Source organism: Eleutherodactylus coqui, chromosome 8 (assembly GCF_035609145.1).
Source record: "Eleutherodactylus coqui strain aEleCoq1 chromosome 8, aEleCoq1.hap1, whole genome shotgun sequence".
Classification (NCBI taxonomy): domain Eukaryota; kingdom Metazoa; phylum Chordata; class Amphibia; order Anura; family Eleutherodactylidae; genus Eleutherodactylus; species Eleutherodactylus coqui.
The window spans coordinates 106,293,035-106,310,721 of record NC_089844.1 but is presented as its reverse complement, the minus strand read 5'-3'; the positions used below and the strand labels follow the sequence as shown (position 1 = coordinate 106,310,721).

At 44.1% G+C, this 17,687-nt stretch overlaps 1 protein-coding gene across 1 annotated transcript in view; it reads left to right on the top strand.

Annotated features, from left to right (window-relative positions):
- Positions 1-17,687, top strand: part of GRIN2A (glutamate ionotropic receptor NMDA type subunit 2A) — a 518,561-nt gene that overhangs the window by 436,511 nt on the left and 64,363 nt on the right. The window contains exon 4 of the mRNA XM_066577826.1: positions 16,740-16,945. Within this exon, the coding sequence (XP_066433923.1) occupies positions 16,740-16,945 (206 nt within the window). The remainder of the gene's footprint in view (positions 1-16,739; positions 16,946-17,687) is intronic.

The window sequence follows — 17,687 nt, the reverse complement described above, 5'->3', positions numbered from 1 at the left end:
GGGGAATCATCACAGATAAGCGTACCCGCCTGTCAACCGACAGTGCCGACAGGCTAACACTCATCAAGATCAACAAAGCCTGGATTTCCCCAGACTTCTCTTCTCCACCAGCGGACAGCAGCGATACGTAAGCAATACTTAGGCTGCACCCGCGGATGGAAGCTACGTTCTCTCTCACCATCCAAAACGGGGACATTTCTGCTTCATCAATCTGTGTCTAATATTCCTCCTCCTCCTCCTGCTCCTCCTCCTGAAACCTCACGTAATCATAATCACGCTGAACGGGCAATTTTTCTTAGGGCCACAAGGCTCACTCATATAATTTTTCTAAACAATTTTTATATGTTTCAATGCTCTTAAAAGCGTTGAAACTTTAACTTGAACCAATTTTTCGTTAAACTGGGCTGCCTCCAGGCCTAGTTACCACTTAAGCCACATTAACCAAAGCGATTAATGGGTTTCACCTGCCCTCTTGGTTGGCCATGGCCAATTTTTTGGATGTACATTAGTACTGTTGATACAGCAATTTTTGTGGGCCCTCGCCTACAGTGTAATCAAATGAATTTTTAGCCCACCTGCATTACAGCTGACGTTACATCCGCTGTGTTGGGCAATGCAATGGGATATTTTTGTGTATCGCCGGTGGGTTCCAGGGAGCCACCCATGCTGTAGGTGCACACGGAGTTTAACCTACATGTGTCCACTTGTAAAGAACCCCAGTCTGACTGGGGCATGCAGTGTGGGCCGAAGCCCACCTGCATTAAGCACGACATTACTACCTCAGCTGTGTTGGGCAATGCAATGGGATATTTCTATGTACCGCCGGTGGCTTCCTGGCACCCACCCATGCTGTGGGTCCACAGGGAATTATAAATGCATCTGTTTCCACTTGTAAAGAACCCCAGTCTGACTGGGGCATGCAGTGTGGGCCGAAGCCCACCTGCATTAAGTACGACATTACTACCTCAGCTGTGATGGGCACTGCAATGGGATATTTTTATGTACCGCCGGTGGGTTCCAGGGAGCCACCCATGCTGTCGGTCCACTGGGACTTCACAATAGGGAGTTGTATCTGCCTGTGTCTATGAATTAAAAAGCCCGGTCTGACTGGGGCATGCAGACACCTTGACAGAATAAATAGTGTGTGGCACATAGGTTCCCCATTGCTATGCCCACGTGTACAGCTCCTGATGGCGGTGGCACAGGATTATATTTCTCATTGCTTCTGTACAGCATTGTGGGCTATCGCCCCGCCCCTTTTAAAGAGGGTCGCTGCCTAGCCGTGCCAACCCTCTGCAGTGTGTGCCTGCGGTTCCTCCTCATGGCAGACGCACTTATAAATAGACATGAGTGTGGCGTGGCATGAGGGCAGCTGAAGGCTGCGCAGGGACAATTTGGTGTGTGCTGTGGACACTGGGTCGTGCGGGGGGGGGTTGGGCAGCATGTAACCCAGGAGAAGTGGCAGCGGAGTGTCATGCAGGCAGTGATTGTGCTTTGTTGGAGGTAGTGTGGTGCTTAGCTAAGGTATGCATTGCTAATGAGGGCTTTTCAGAAGTAAAAGTTGTTGGGAAGGGGGGGGGGCCACTCTTGCCGGTATTGTGGCTTAATAGTGGGACCTGTGAACTTGAGATGCAGCCCAACATGTAGCCCCTCGCCTCCCCTATCCGTTGCTGTGTCGTTCCCATCACTTTCTTGAATTGCCCAGATTTTCACACATGAAAACCTTAGCGAGCATCGGCGAAATACAAAAATGCTCGGGTCGCCCATTGACTTCAATGGGGTTCGTTACTCGAAACGAACCCTCGAGCATCGCGATAATTTCGTCCCGAGTAACGAGCACCCGAGCATTTTGGTGCTCGCTCATCTCTAATTGCCACCCATATGTTCTTTCTTTGGCAGGTGCGGATTTGCATTTTTTTTCCCCGCACGGAAATACACGCGGATCTCTGCACGTGTGACCGAGCCCTAACTCTTCAACTATGTACTTATTATATAGCGGTAGAACTTTACATTGAATGGCAGTTTTATTTAAGCACTGAATGGCAATGTTCTATGGGCAATACATGGCAATGTTATGTGGGCACTATGTGACACTGTACAGAGAGAGGTATTAGTTGTGGCACTGTTTGCATGCACTAAACTTATTAACATATGGAAAAAAATCTTGGTATTTGTATAGCGCCAACTTATTCTGCAGCGCTTTCAGGTAATTTTTATTTATTACTCCCCCCCAAGCTGGGTACTTATTTTACCGACCTCAGAAGGATGAGTCAACCTTGAGGCGGCTACCTGAACCACATCGGGATTGAACGTAAAACCTTCAGATCGTGAGCGAGAACTTAGCACTCTTTACCACATGAGGCTCTAGACAAAATGTATTGACATTAGGAAAAAAAAAAAACTCCAAATTATACTAGGAGCCCTACATTGTTCTGTAATTTTCTCCCCACCTTAATTTCCAGACAGACTATTGTGATATTGGGAATATTGAGTTTATGTGTAGTTTTACAGCAGATTCCCTTTACTCTCTTGCCATTGTGCCCCACTTTACTGGCCATTTATAAGTTTTATGCTGTGTGTGTTCATACCATGTTTTCCTGAAAATAAGACCTGGCATGATTTTTCAGGATTTTTGAAGATGCTTAAAGTATAAGCCCTACTCCACAATTAAGTCCTAGTTACAGTAAAAAATAAATAAATTCAAATAGGGTCCAGGCAGCTATACATGTAAAAAAGTAAAATCTTCTAGAGCAAAAATTAATATAAGACCTTGTCTTATTTAGGGGGAAACGGAGGTAGTTAGTTTTCAGCAGTATCATAGTGTCTCATTAGATTACGTTTTAGAATATAAAACAGATCACATGTGCAAAATCACATAACTGAAGACATTGGAGTGCTAAACAGACTAGCATTCAATCCAGCTTAATCTTTTACTACTGAGGGTGATTGCATTATAGTATTCATACAGCTCTGTCCTCTGCTGCTGGTATCTGACAGCCCAGTGTTATAAGTGGGTGAGATGCAATGACTTCCCAAAGTCAGGTTAATATGCTTTCCAATGGCTTTAATAGAATACATGACAACAGGATGCAATTTATTATGGATGGAGCAACCTTGCTCCCTACCGTTATATATGCCTGGGGATAAGAGCAGTTGCAGTACCAGAATTTTAATGGTAAGTATGTTACAAATTAATCAATATATGTGAAGCAGATCATCCACTGCAAATCCAATGGACATGTTGAGACAGCTTATCAATAGGAGAAGGAAGAGAAGATTTCCAGGATTAATGATAAACGTGCTAGGAATAAGGTCTGGAATACGTGTAATGGATGCATGGATGTAAGCAAACAGGCAACAAAATCACTGAGGCAGCGGTCACAATGAACAGTTTGTTTATTGTAGATTATGCAGCAACAAGTATGGCAGTGAAACATCACGCACACATATTTTTATTTTTTATATACTGGATTACCCCTTTAACCCTTTGCAATCCAATTTTGGATTCAAGGTTTCCTAGGGAGCTTTCTCTTTCTGCCATTATACAATGGCGCCATCTGCTGGCTAGAGCCAGTACTGTGGTATGGGACATGCTGGAGAGGCCCCCGACAACAGAGTGGCCAGTAAAATACAGTAAGAATATCCTGCCGGACGTCTTCTGACATTGGAGCAGTACAGCCTTCAATCAGAATGTCTTCAGACGTCAGACAGTGGATTGGAAAGGGTTAATTATAGTCACCCTGTATCTCTGGGCCGATGCACTTGGGCACTGAGCTGATTTCTGCAGGAAACAGACAGCTCTGTTCCAACTGCAGGGATTGGACTTGGTATTACAGGCAAAGTTCCCATTAAAGTGAATAGCCTGTAATACCAAGCCTGGCCACTGCAGTTGGAACAGAGTTGCCTGCTTCCTGCAGAAATCTGCTTGGTGCACAAGTGCATCGACTCAAAGAATAGCTGAATTTTAGGGGTCCCAGATGGCAGACCCCCGCAGTTCTACTATTGATGGCCTATCCTGCGGGGGGGGGGCATCAATAGTATAAAACTGGACAACCCCTTTAAAGTATCCCTATTCAGAGATGTTTAGAGAGACATCTACTGGGCTTAATTGAACCAGAATTGGTAAAAATACTATCCAGGACATACAGAAGTAATCTATATGAAAAAAAAACTAGAAATCTCACCACCAGAAACAGGATTTTTAACACTGTGTTTCGGGCCATATCTTACTGGATGGCCTCCCCTTTGTGACATAACTCTGGTATTACTCCCAGGATACTGCAAGCAATAGCTGATGGTCAGATTACTCTGCCATCATAACTGTGCCATGCACTGTACATCTATATTCAGGCACACTTCTACTCTTTACTAAGACAAGAGTCAGTCATTGATTGATTGTTTTTCTATAGTCATCAAGGTCATTCTCTTAGCAAACTCACACTGTCTCAGCAACTGAACTTCCACATGTGAACACACTGCCACTACATAACACTTCTCTTCTTGTGTGGGCCAAAACTCCTTCCCCGGCCATCTTGACCAGGACTCTGGAACATTTTGCTGTGGGATTCTTGACGCTTAACTTTGATGGTGTTGCAACAGGCTTCAGCAAATTTGTGCAAAAAATTGTGAAATATTAAACGAGTCTAATCAAAACTTGTGGTCAGAAAACCATTATAAGTGTTGCAGTGCCTGCTTCTGGATCAACAAGAATAATCAAGGATTCATTATCCTGGTTGAGCCTAATGGAGATCATTTCTCAACTATCTAACTATTCATGTGTGTTTATCACAGTGACAGCCACAGTGCAGTTGTGACATCTGTCAAAGTTACAATGCCTCTATAAGGCTGCCTGTTAGAGATGAGCGAACGTACTCGTTTCGAGTAATTCGTCGATCGAGCACCGCGATTTTCGAGTACTTCTGTACTCGGGTGAAAAGATTCGGGGGGCGCCGGGGGGGCGAGGGGAGGCGTGGCGGAGCGGGGGGTAGCAGCGGGGAACAGGGGGGAGCCCTTTCTCTCTCCCTCTCCCCCCCACTCCCCACTGCAACCCCCCACTCACCCACGGCATCCCCCGAATCTTTTCGCCCGAGTACGGAAGTACTCGACAATCGCGGCGCTCGGGCGAAAAAGGGGCGTGGCCGAGTAGGCTCGCTCATCTCTACTGCCTGTCCATGGGCGAGTTTTCATTGCGAGATCCACAGCGATAAATAGCGGACCTCGCATGACACACTTTCCATAGTTTAACTATGGAAAGCGCAGCTCGATGTCCATGAGTGGAGAATTATAGCGCTTCTCTGCTCGCGCGATTGAAATCGGGGAATGCTGCGATTTGCCGTGATTATTCGCCGTGAGCCTATCGATTAGATAGGCTCATTGCAGAGACCTATCAGTGCTCCCCCCTCTTCCCCCGCGGTGGAATATTGCTAGCAATATTCCGACACGGCTGTGGACAGGCAGCCTAAGAGTGACTATAGCAGTGCAGTATAGCAAAGTTTTTTGTTTTAACACTTTTTTATTACCTTTTTAGAATATCAAAACAATTTGGTATCAAGAGTTTATTTTTCTATACAAAACCTGGTAAAGGGGTAAAATAAATCTCATCCAGTGTGTTGTTGATTTGGATCCATTCAACAATCTACAACACGCTGACTGCTGTGTAGCATTATGCCAGCTGGTTAGACAAGTGGTTTGAATGGCTTATTAATTATAAGTAGAAGTAAAGCTTAGAATGATCAGCTCTTCTGTCTATTTGTGCCTGAGAACCTTGTTGTCCAGGACGCCAAGTGCTTCTGGCCAGAGGCGTAACCTGAAGCTCCTGGGCACCTATGCAAAACCTGGAACGGGGTCCCCAACTATAATGCTTTATTCATAGTACTGGGCTTCCTATATGGAGAAGAGAGGCCTTATGGGCCCCCCAAGGCTCCTGGGCCCGGGTGCAACCGCCTCCCCTGCATCCTCTATAGTTACGCCCCTGCTTCTGGCCCTGGCCAATTACTGGGTTTCCATTTTAACTGTAACCCTATGTATCATTGCTACCCTTTGTATACAAGCTCCATTTATAACTGTGCCATCTACTGTACATCTATATTCAGGCACACGTCTACTCTTTACTAAGACAAGAGTCAGTCAATTATTGATTGTTTTTCTATAGCCGTCAAGGTCACTCTTTTCTGAGACAGAAATGTCATGAGAATATTTCAATTATCTCCAGAATCTAAGAGTGACTGGAATTCCTTGCAAATATTTTCCTTCCCTGACTCAAAGATGGGCAAATATATGGATTTTATTTTGTGTGAAGGAACTGCAGTAATTTCCATTTACCTGCACAGTGGGCAACAGGCAATGCTGCCGTGCATGGAAAACTAAAAAGGGGACAAAGTGTTAAACCAGTACTCCTTCATTCTCAGGATTGGTAAGGATGCCAGAGTTTGGACCCCCTCACCCCAGATAATAAAGTGGAGGCAAAACCTGGTGATATGCCTTTACTTCACAAGAAGGGAAATATCCCTTTATTAAAAAATGGTCCCTGAGCAAGCCATTAGAATAGCCATAAAAATTGCTTCTGCTTCCCTCTTCTTCAGACTAGCTTATCTACTGAGCTTATATGAGTATATTTGGTTGAAAATATACAAGCCTGTTGTGGATGCATTATTTTACTCTGATCTGTTTTGTACTTGTTTGGTTCGTTGTACTATCACAGGCTATGATTTATCCATGTATAACTATAGAATAGGAAGATTGCTATTTTTTTAAGCAGAGCGAAGAGATGGTAATTAGAGATGAGCGAGCGTACTCAGAAAAGCACTACTCGCTCGAGTAATTTGCTTTATCCGAGTATCGCTGTGCTCGTCCCTGAAGATTCGGGTGCCGCTGCGGCTGACAGGTGAGTCGCAGCGGGGAGCAGGGGAGAGCGGGCGGGAGAGAGGGAGAGAAAGATCTCCCCTCCATTCCTCCCCGCTCTCCCCTGCAGCTCCCCGCTCCGTGCCGGCACCCGAATCTTCAGGGACGAGCACAGCGATACTCGGATAAAGCAAATTACTCGAGCGAGTAGTGCTTATCCGAGTACGCTCGCTCATCTCTAATGGTAATGTCTTCTATTGTATAGCACTATGAAGACAAAGTCAGACAAGTGTTTTTTTGCGTGCCTATGTGTGCAAAAAAAAGCGCATCTATTAGAACCATTGGTTTTCTATGATGTGTTCACATGTCCGTTTTTTACAGGCGCAAAATATACAGTGTTCGGTGATGAGGGGACTGCAGTCAGGACGAAAGAATCCTCTGCCACAGCTGTCACAGTTGTGGTAGAGGATCACGATCTTCTCCCATTGCTTTCAATGGGCCGGCACTACTGCCGCCCGATTGAAAGCAATGGGATGCAGGCAATCCCCGCAGTGATTTTCTGGGAAGGGCTTGAAATATAAGTCCTTGCCTGAAAATCATCCCTAGCTTCTGGAAAAAATAAAGAAAATATATACATCACCTCTCTGCCGCTGTGCAGCTCCGGTGTGTCTTCTCCCTGGCTCCCTGACACTGTTCTGAAGCACTTTTTCCTAGCCGGGGATTTAAAAATCTCCGCCTCCTGAAAGTGCTGGGTCTGATTGTCTGAGCGCTCAGCCAATCCCAGGCAATGCTCAGCCATTCATTAACCCCTTGAGTGGCACGCCCGGAAAAGTTCTGGGACGAGCTCCACTGCCCATAGTGATATACCCCGGAAGATTTCCGGGCTATGTATCACTATGGGAGCTGCAGAGCACAATGCCACAAGCTGTAGCATTGTGCTCTGCCTGCACAGACCCACAGAGAACAAAGCAAGGGCTTTGAAAAACCAGCAGAAGATATTGCCGATATGTCGGCAATCTCCTGGTTTGTTTACAGGTTGCCATAGAGACCATCAGCTTGTCAGAAGCAAGCCGATGGTCTCTGTGGCAGGGAGAGCTTAATGCTTGGCTGTCAGAGGACAGCTAGGTACCAGCTCTTACAGCAGAGATCAGAGAAAACCTCCGATCTCTGCTGTGTTAACCCTTTACATGCTGCAGTCTATGTGACTGCAGCATGTAAAGGGCTGTCACTGCAGCATGTAAAGGGCTGTCACCATCGGACCCCCGGAATGTGATCAGGGGTCCTGATGGGTCCCCGTAAAAGTCCCCTAAAGGGACAAAAAAAAAAAATTTAAAAAAAAAGTTTAAAAATTATAAAAAAAAATATAAAAACACTTGTCTCCCTTTACTTTGTAAAAAAAACAAAAATACAATCACACATGTGGTATCCATGCGTCGTAATGACCCAGAGAAGGAAGTTAATACATTATTTAACCCCTTAATGACATGGCCCCTTTTTTTCTTTTTTCCCCATTTTTTTTCCTCCCCCCTGTTTAAAAAATCACAACTTGTCCCGCAAAAAACAAGCCCTTATATGGCCATGTCAATGGAAAAATGAAAAAGTTATGGCTCTTGAGACGCAACTGCAAAATTAGTTGAAATTCAATGATTAGACCATTTTAAAAAACCTGCCCTGGTGGGCATGACAGGGTGGTAGGAAACCCGCCACTCAAGGGGTTAAATGACAGCTGAGCATTGCCTAGGATTGGTAACAGCGCTCAGCTAATCAGAGACAGCACTCAGCCATTCATCGAATTCAATTGACATTACGTACGGGCTGCGGATTAGCGGAAATGCAGGAGTTTGAAAAAAAAAACCCTCTACTGCGCATGTGGGCTGGCACTTCTTCACACATCCGTGGTAGAGAAAAAAGAAGACCCAAATGGGTAAGCCGGGTCCTCGGTCGCAGGCAGGGTCAAATTCCACTGCAGGCTCCCGCATGCGGAATCCGCCCCACCCGTGGACATAAGCCCTAACAGCTCCATAAGTTAGTTTATGGTGCTCTAGGTCGGTAACAGGTTCTCTTTAAGGGGTTACGTTACTTTCCCCATTCTGGCTACTCACAGTTATAGATGAAGTTTCTACATAGCCTATAGTTCTTCTACTTGTTAAGGTGACTATTGTGTGTAATTCATATTCTGTAACGGTCTAGATGAAAAAGGTGAAGCTTTATGTAGTCTCTAGTTTAAGATATCAGTATGTATTTCAATTTTCTTCATTACATTTAGGGACAAGCTGTTGAGTGGCAGTAGAACATAAAGACACTGCAGTTTAGTAATGAAACTGTCAGCGCCCTATTCTGTTCAGTGCTGGCGATAGAATCTCTGCATCAATCTCCTAAAATTACAGCGATAGACATATCAAGTAAACAGTGACAGGAGTCAGCCCCAAAATGTAAGTTTTGACTAGAACTACCTGAAGCTATACTGAGTGAAAGCTACACTTAATCATTTTTGGGCTGACATCTCTATTTCTTCTGCTTCTAAAAAATACAAAGTCTCAAAAGCATCCTGAAATGAATATCAAAGTGAGTTAACAAGGAGTAGATTATTCCTGTAATGTCTACATGTAGAGCAGAACTCTTGCCATACAGCTGTTCATATAAGACATCATTACATAACCACTACCTATTAAAGAAATGCATTGCCATTTTATAATGGCAACATTTGCTAGGATGACCAACTGCTATTAGAGGCCCTTTAAATGCTATGTTAGGAAATCACATCAACAATGATTCCCTAATGTGTATAATGACAACCTGTCGCCATAGAAACATTTAAAAAATACCTAGCAACTGAGAAAACCTGTTAAGGGTGCTTTCAGACAAGCGTGTGCGTACATAGGTGCACACAAAACCACGCGTCTATTAGAACCATTGGTTCTCTATGGTGTGCTCACATGTCCGTGTTTTACAGGCGTGCAAACTCACGCTGCTGCAAAACATAGGACATGCGTGCACCATAGGTCTGTGGTGCATGTCAATATTCCCCAGCGGGGAGTCCCCTTGTCACTGAACACTGTGACAGCACTGTTACAGTTTTCAGTGAGAAGGGGACTCCCCGCGGGGAGTAAAGAATCCACGCCACAGCTGTCACAGCGGTAGCAGAGGATCACGTTATTCTCCCGTCACTTCTGCAGCTCCATTGAAAGCAATGGGCTGTGGGCAAGCCCTGCAGGGATTTTCAGGGAAGGGCTTTGAATATAAGCCCTTCCCTGAAAACCATCCCTAGAAGGTGTTAAAAATGAATGGGCTGTGATTGGCTGAGCACTGTGACCAATCATAGGCAGTGCTCAGCTGTCATTCATTGAATGGTTCAGCAGTGCCTGTAATTAGCTGAGCGCTCAGCCAATCAGATACAGCCCTTTCAGCAGGCGGGGATTTTAAATTTCTGCCTGCTGAAGGAGATTAAGAGCTGTGCAGGGAGAAGACGTGGCTGAACGCACCTGAGCCATGGCAGCTGAGGAGAGGTGAGTATATATATATTTTTTAGTTTTAATACCTTCTAGGGATGATTTTTCAGGGAAGGGCTTATATTTAAAGCCCTTCCCTCGAAAATCCCTGCAGGGCTTGCTGGCAGCCCATTGCTTTCAATGGGGCTGCAGAAGTGATGGGAGAATATCGCGATCCTCTGCCACAGCTGTGATAGCTGTGACAGCTGTGGCGGGGATTCTTTACTCCCTGTGGGGAGTCCCCTTCTCACTGAACACTGTGACAGTGCTGTCACAGTGTTCAGTGACAAGGGGACTCTCGCTGGGGAATATTAACATGCACCACAGACCTATGGTGCAGGCATGTTCTATGTTTTGCAGGAACGTGCATTTGCATGCCTGTAAAACACAGACATGTGAACACACCATAGGGAAAGCAATGCTGCATGGACCTGCATTTACGCGTGTTTGTGCATGTACATAGGTGCGCCGTTTTGTGCGCACCCATGTACACACGCGCTCAAGTGAATGCACCCTAACATCATGGATACCAAATACATCTGGATGCAAAATCAGGAATTTTGGTTGACAGGTCTGCATTACTGAACTCTGAGCATCAGGCTACTTCCACATCTGCAGCAAGGATTCAATCTTCTTGCTCCGTTTGGGAAGCAGGGAAGATGAATCCCCATGCCAAAGAAATGTGTCTTACGATGGAACCAAATGGACCCCACTGAGTATATTTGGGTCCATTCAGTTTCTGCTCAGCTGCATTTTACAGAAAGAAAAAGCATGTTGCGCTTTTGCCTCTGGTATTTTGTGCCTGATCTGCGATGCAATGTCTGAACTGAGGTTCCAGTGCAGTTGTGAACCCAGCCTTAGGGCGCCCACCCACTGGCGATTTTTTTTTCTTTGCGTTTTGCGTTTTTTCTCAAGAGCAATTAGAATTGAATGTACTCCTGTCCACTGGCGTTTTTTTTTGCGTTGCGTTGCGTTTTTTAACATAGGAACCGGCAGTTGCATATGTGTCCTTATTTTTCTCCTAATGCACCCATGAAAGTCAATGGAAATTAATGGAAAAGCCGCGAAAACGCGGCAAAAAACGCAGTGAAAAACGCGCGGAAAACGCGGGAAAAACGCAGCGAAAACGCTGCGTTCTTCACGCACGAAAATCGCAAACGCCAGTGGGTGGGCGCCCTAAGTCAATTCTTTCAAAGGCCCTCAGGACAATACTTGGTGTGCAGAAATATCGTGTATTTACAAAACTGCAAATGCTTACCATTCATACTTCCCAGTGCAAATCACAATCTAGTTTTAACTGTTAGGATGAATTACTAATTATAAGTACTTAACCCCTTAATGCTACAGGGTGTACAATTATGTCCTGCAGCTTCAGGGTGTGTATGGTCGATCCCGCTCCATACAATGCCGGTGTCAGCTGTTTCTTACCCACCTGCAACAGCTCCAATAAGCCTCGCTGTTCATGGGAGCTGTTAACTCTTTAAATGCCACGTCAGTTCTGACAGCAACATTTAAATGCCCTGATCAATGTTTGGGGGTCTGGTAAGGCTCCCTGCAATGAGATTGTGAGTTGCTGTGCAGTTGTCATGACAGCCGGGGACCTTCTGAAAGGCCCCAGGGCTGCCATTGCAGAGTGCCTATCAAGTCATGCCTGTGGCATGGCTAGATAGATTGCCTGTCAGATCTCAGTATGATGTAATACTATGGCATTACATCATACTGCAGGAGCGATCAAAGCATTGCAAGTTCTTGTCCCCTCTGGGAGCTAAAGAAAAAGTAAAAATAAGTTTTAAAAAGTTTTACTAATTATTAAAAAAAATTAAAGGTAATAAAAGTTTGAAAGAAAATCTTTTGCCATATTTATAATAAAAGAATCTAACTTATAAAACAAAAACATATTTGGTATAACTGCATAAGTAAAAGTCTGATTTATCAAAGTAATGCGTTATTTACCCTGCACAGTGAATGTCGTCAGAAAAAAAATATAAAGAATGCCAGAATTGCGCTTTTTTTCGTCACCCTGTTTCCAAGAAAAAATGTAATAAAAAATAATCGAAAAGTCGTGCGTATTCAAAAATATATAGAAACTACAAGACGTCCCACAAAAAATTAGCTTTCACACAACTATGTCGACAGGAAAATAAAAAACTTATGTCTGTCAGAAGATGGGATCAGAAAATAAATTTAAAGAATTAAATGTCTGAAAAAAAATAAAAGTAGTGCAGCAAAAAAAAAACACTTTAAATTTGGTATCGTAGTAATTGTAATAGAGTTATCATATCATTTTTGTTGCAGTTTGTGCGCCATAGAAACAAGATACTCCCACGGATTGCGGAATTTTGTTTTTTTCCATTTCACTCCACTTAGAATTTTTTAAAAGTATTTTAGCACTTTATATGCTACATTAAATAGTACCATTGACAAATATAACTCATCCCACAAAAAACAAGCCCTCAGGCATCTGCGCCGATGGATAAATAAAAAAGTTATGATTTTTTAAAAGAGGGGAGGAAAAATTCCAAATGGTAAAAAAAAAGGTCCCCATCCTTAAGGGGTTAAAACTATAGTGTGATGCAAAGATCTAATGACATGATCTTTTTGGAACCAGAGCTCATTTATTAAGTAAAAATGTCAGTTGTCAAGTTGTATTACTTTCAGTAATTATGATGAGAAAATCTTTTGTTCTTTTAATTAACAATTCTAATAAAAGACATGAGGACCCTATGTAGTAAGCCAAAAGGGGATGATAGTTTGTGATCATGGGTACCCTGCACACTTGACAAGCATTGACAGCTGGGAGGGATAAGTGTTGGCCTGCCACGACGGCACTTACCAGACTCTCTTCCCGGAAGGATGACACGTAGACAAGGTCATAGCTGGATTGCAGGCAACCTTCGACACCCCTAGGATAGGGAATGCCAATAAACAGGACAAGGGGGGTTGCCGTTATCACATGTGATGCCACCATTCCCACACTGGTATGCTACATGGCAAAGAATAAACACAGACACTTGTGTATAGTACCTCGGGTCCCCAGGAATGGCTATGGCCCGGTATAACTTTACTTGGTAAACTTTGGCAAACAATTATTCACAGTAATGCAGGCACAATTATTCACAGAGAAAGTAGAACAGAGCTCAGGGATCAGGGAGGATAGACAGGATGAAACTGGTCCTACAGTCCACTTTATCTGTCAGATACCGCTCCTGGACTGGGAGCACTCCGGAGGAGGAAGGGGGGGTACGGGTCACTCCACAGGCATTCTAGCAGCAATTATTTACTTAAATAATCAGCATTAACACTCCGCACTGGAGACACATGGGTTTGACTGGTAGCGTACTTTTGTAAGGTTATCCTAACTTTGGACGTCCACGCAGGAACAACTTGAAATATGAATTTGTACCTTTATGATGTGTCTCAGAATTACTTAGGAATGCTCCTTCTTACGGTTTTGGGACTCACTCCACTCACATCCAGATTTCAGTCGCTACGGGATATCTCTCTTTCTCCTCCATCTTCACCTACATGGAAGCTGAAGGTGCTTCCATGTGACTCTGTGTTAGGTCAGGAACTATCCCTGAAGATAGACTCAACTTAGATTGAAGACCTTTTCCTGATCTCTAGCACTCCTATTTATACCTTCACTTATACCACAGGACATGACAGATTGATACATTTACACGCAGGCAATGATTTTATTGGAGCTAACCTCTCAAGCACCGTAGCTGTGCAGCACACTCACTGGATATGACCAGACAAGCTTTGCACAGTGGATCTACATAAGACAAACATGTGGAGAGGACCAGGATGGTGTTCTGGGCCACTATAGTTTTATTGGCTCTTACTACATGAAGCACTTCCCAAACAACTACCGGTACTGTTGTATCTTGTCTCCACGAGAAGAATGGGTAGAAACAAGCTGCACACCCACAAACAATGGCCACAACTTGATTGGCTGGGCCTGAAAATGGGTTTGCATTATGTCCCCTCCCACCTTGTCATGCCACTGACCCCACATCAGTGCCCTTAGCCTCTCCCTTGTGCCCTTAGCATCTTCTGCGGCTAGACTGCGCCAGAGCAGGGATGGGAGAAGAAGTGACGGGGGGGCCAGTGACACTCCGCCTCTCTCCCTTGTCCCCTTCCCAGCTCCTGCACTGTCAGTCTCCTCAGTGCCATCACAGATTGCAAGCATTATGCAACGCTGGTGAGGAAACTGACAGCAGGTGTCCGACTCTGCCGAAGCAGGGATGGGAGAAGGCTGAGTGCTGGGGGTGGTGACGGCAGGGAAATGCTGCTAGGGGGGGGATTTACAGCATCAACGCCAACAGGGAAGGTTGCCGTGGGAAGTATCACTGTGGACCTACGAATCCACAGTGGTGGTAGCTTTAGAAGTAGCCACCCAGGAATATTGACAGTGGGGGAATGCAATGGATGAGGAGAAGGAGGTGGTGGTGGTGGTGGGGAACTTACACTACCGAAGCTGGAAGGGAAGAAGGTCGCTGGGGAAATTATAACAGCGGAGCTAGGAGCGCAGACCAGCGGATTCTCCAGCCCGACCAATGAAGTTGTGGGCATGCAGCTTGTTTGTTTCCACCATTCTTCTTGTGGAGACAAGATACATCAGTACCCAACTACACTACAGTCAGATATGGATGGTGATGGTGAAGAGCTGGTCTCTGCTCCCTGGTATGCTGTTTCACAGTGTTCTATAATGTCTCCAGAGAAAATAAGTGTCCAAAGAGCAGGTTCAACATCAAATCGATAAAGGCACCAAACTTTGTAAACCTAATACCACTAGTTCTGGGAATGGCTGTGAGCTGCTATTCCTCTAACCAGATTCCTAGTTTACACTACGCTCTACTCTCTTCTCCTGCTAGTCTGTAGATTTAAGATTGGAAAAACTGAAACTGCTAGAATGTTCTAAGAACTTCAATAACTTTTGCTCCTCCTACTGATTAGTGCTGATTGTCTGCAGCTGGAAGGAGCTGAGTCCTTGAACAGCTGTATTCCTCTCTCTTTACTGTACACTCATCAAACCACCATCAAGTCTGGACATCAATAAAATGCGTAAAACATTTAAAGTCACATTTACACAGTTTCTCATAATTATCAATATAATTATGCAGTGACAGTTCTGGGTCACTACACCAGTTTGAAAGATTTTAAAATATATGTGAAAATAGGGATGACACAAGAGGCAAAAGTGCTTGTTCGGTAAAACAGCCCAGCCATCTTTAAAGAGGACCTGTTGCAGAATATAATCAGTGGGGTTCGCTGCATGGTTCTGCAGCTGTGCCTCCACTGCCTCTATTCCTGTTTTTATTTTTCATACTCATCTCTGTTCACCCAGATGAGCTCTTTGTAGGTCTGGCTTCCGGTGCTCTCAATGTGTCAAATGGGCTGTCCCCGCCGCTCATCATCAGTGGATGAGGTCAGACTTGATTGACAGTCTCTCACTACCCATTGAGAGAAAGCAGTGAGGACTATTCATTTGACTAATTGAGAGTGCCAGGAGCCAGACCTAAGAAGAGACCATCCTAATGCAGAAGGGTAAGTATAAAAAACAGGGATACAGTCAGGAGGGCTGTATCAGCAGAGCTACCCAGCCAGCCCTGCTCTGTCTACCCCTCGACAGATCCTCTTCAATTGAAAAAATATAGAAAAGTATTTATAAAGCTGCATAAACCAGCCACCTAGCCAAGATATATGTACTCACAGATATGAAGTGCATTATTGTGCAAGGGAGTGTGTGGAAAAAGAAAGGAGTCAGATTTTGGAATGTGGTATGCCTACCTAAAATATGGAATTTTAGGAGATATTTAAAACTGTGGATGCTGAGAATTCAGCTGATTGTCTGGGGTAGTATATTTTAGAGAACTGTGGCAGTTTGAGAAAAGTTTGGGAGGTGGGAGGGGGAGGTTCGGGTTACGGAGGATGTTAGTTTTAAATCGTCGGCAGAATGGAAGGCACCGATAGGGTAGCAGACAGAGGTAAGGGGGAGATGTAGGGAGAAGCAGCACTGCAGAGAGCTTTGTCAGTAATTAGTTTGATTTGTATTCTAATGAGAATAGGGCTATTCTGCGGATAACAGCAAACAACAATAATAAAGTTATATCTTCTAATCATATATAATATTTAAGGGTGTACATGCTATAGTGGCACACTGTATGGCCTCTATGGGGTCCTAAGAGAGAAGGAGCTGTTCCTGGTTGGTCATATCTTCTTTGGCATTGGGTGGTCACAACTTGTTAATCGGAATTACATGCAGCAAACAAGTGGGTAAGAAACTGGACCACGGCTTATGGAGAACAAACACTAGGTCCTTTTGTCTTGGATTGTTTGATCTCTTCTATGTCTTTTACTGAATATATGTGTACATAATGAATAGATTATGTATATTTATTCTAACAGGTGGCAAAATGGGAGAACAATAGCTTGGAGGTCAAATATCCCGTATGGCCCAGGATAACCGGAGCTCTTGACTTTGAACCTGATGACAACCATCTTAGTATTGTTACTTTAGAGGAAGCTCCATTCGTCATTGTTGAAAACATGGATTATCTCACAGGAACCTGTGTAAGGAACACTGTGCCGTGCCGAAAATATATCAGGATAAAGTAAGTGAATATAAAAATACATGCATTCATCTGCACAACTACTGTATTGCCATCATTGATTACTTATCATTTTTAGAGATGTCATAAAATGTATAAAGGCAAATTACACATCATTTGTTATGATTAGAGACGAGCAAACAAGACCTGGAGAACCTACATTTGGCTTGAACTTTGGCAAGAACCCAAACCTCAGGCAGTTCATTTCATCGCAACCAGAAGTTTATAAAACCCCCTAAAACTAGTATGGAACACTAATAGCATGGTGGTATGAATGCAGCTCAGTGGTTAGTACTGTTGTCTTTCGGCACTGGAGGCCTAGGTTCAAATCTGACCAATGACAACATCTGCGTGGAATGTTACAAAGTCCATGCATTTGTTGTACTTGGTCAGATTTGAACATAGGACCTAGCCACCCATCCATTGAACCATCACTCCATTAGTCCTGTATAGATCCTATACATTTCTGTGGTAAACTGTGGGAAGTAGTAGTTGTGAAAAAACGTCTAAGGTATCATGCACATAGAAATATGATCTTTCTTCTTCGGATCCACAATACATCGGGTCCGTGGGTCTATACTGTAGGGTATCTTTATACCAAGGATTTTATAAAGAGGCACATGAATTTTTCTCATGGATTCATATGGCATCTGTAAAAGAAAGATATCAAGACATGCTATATTATATGCCATGTATGGGTACCTTAGGAAGTCACCAAAGTGAAGCACACTGAGTATCTACAGAT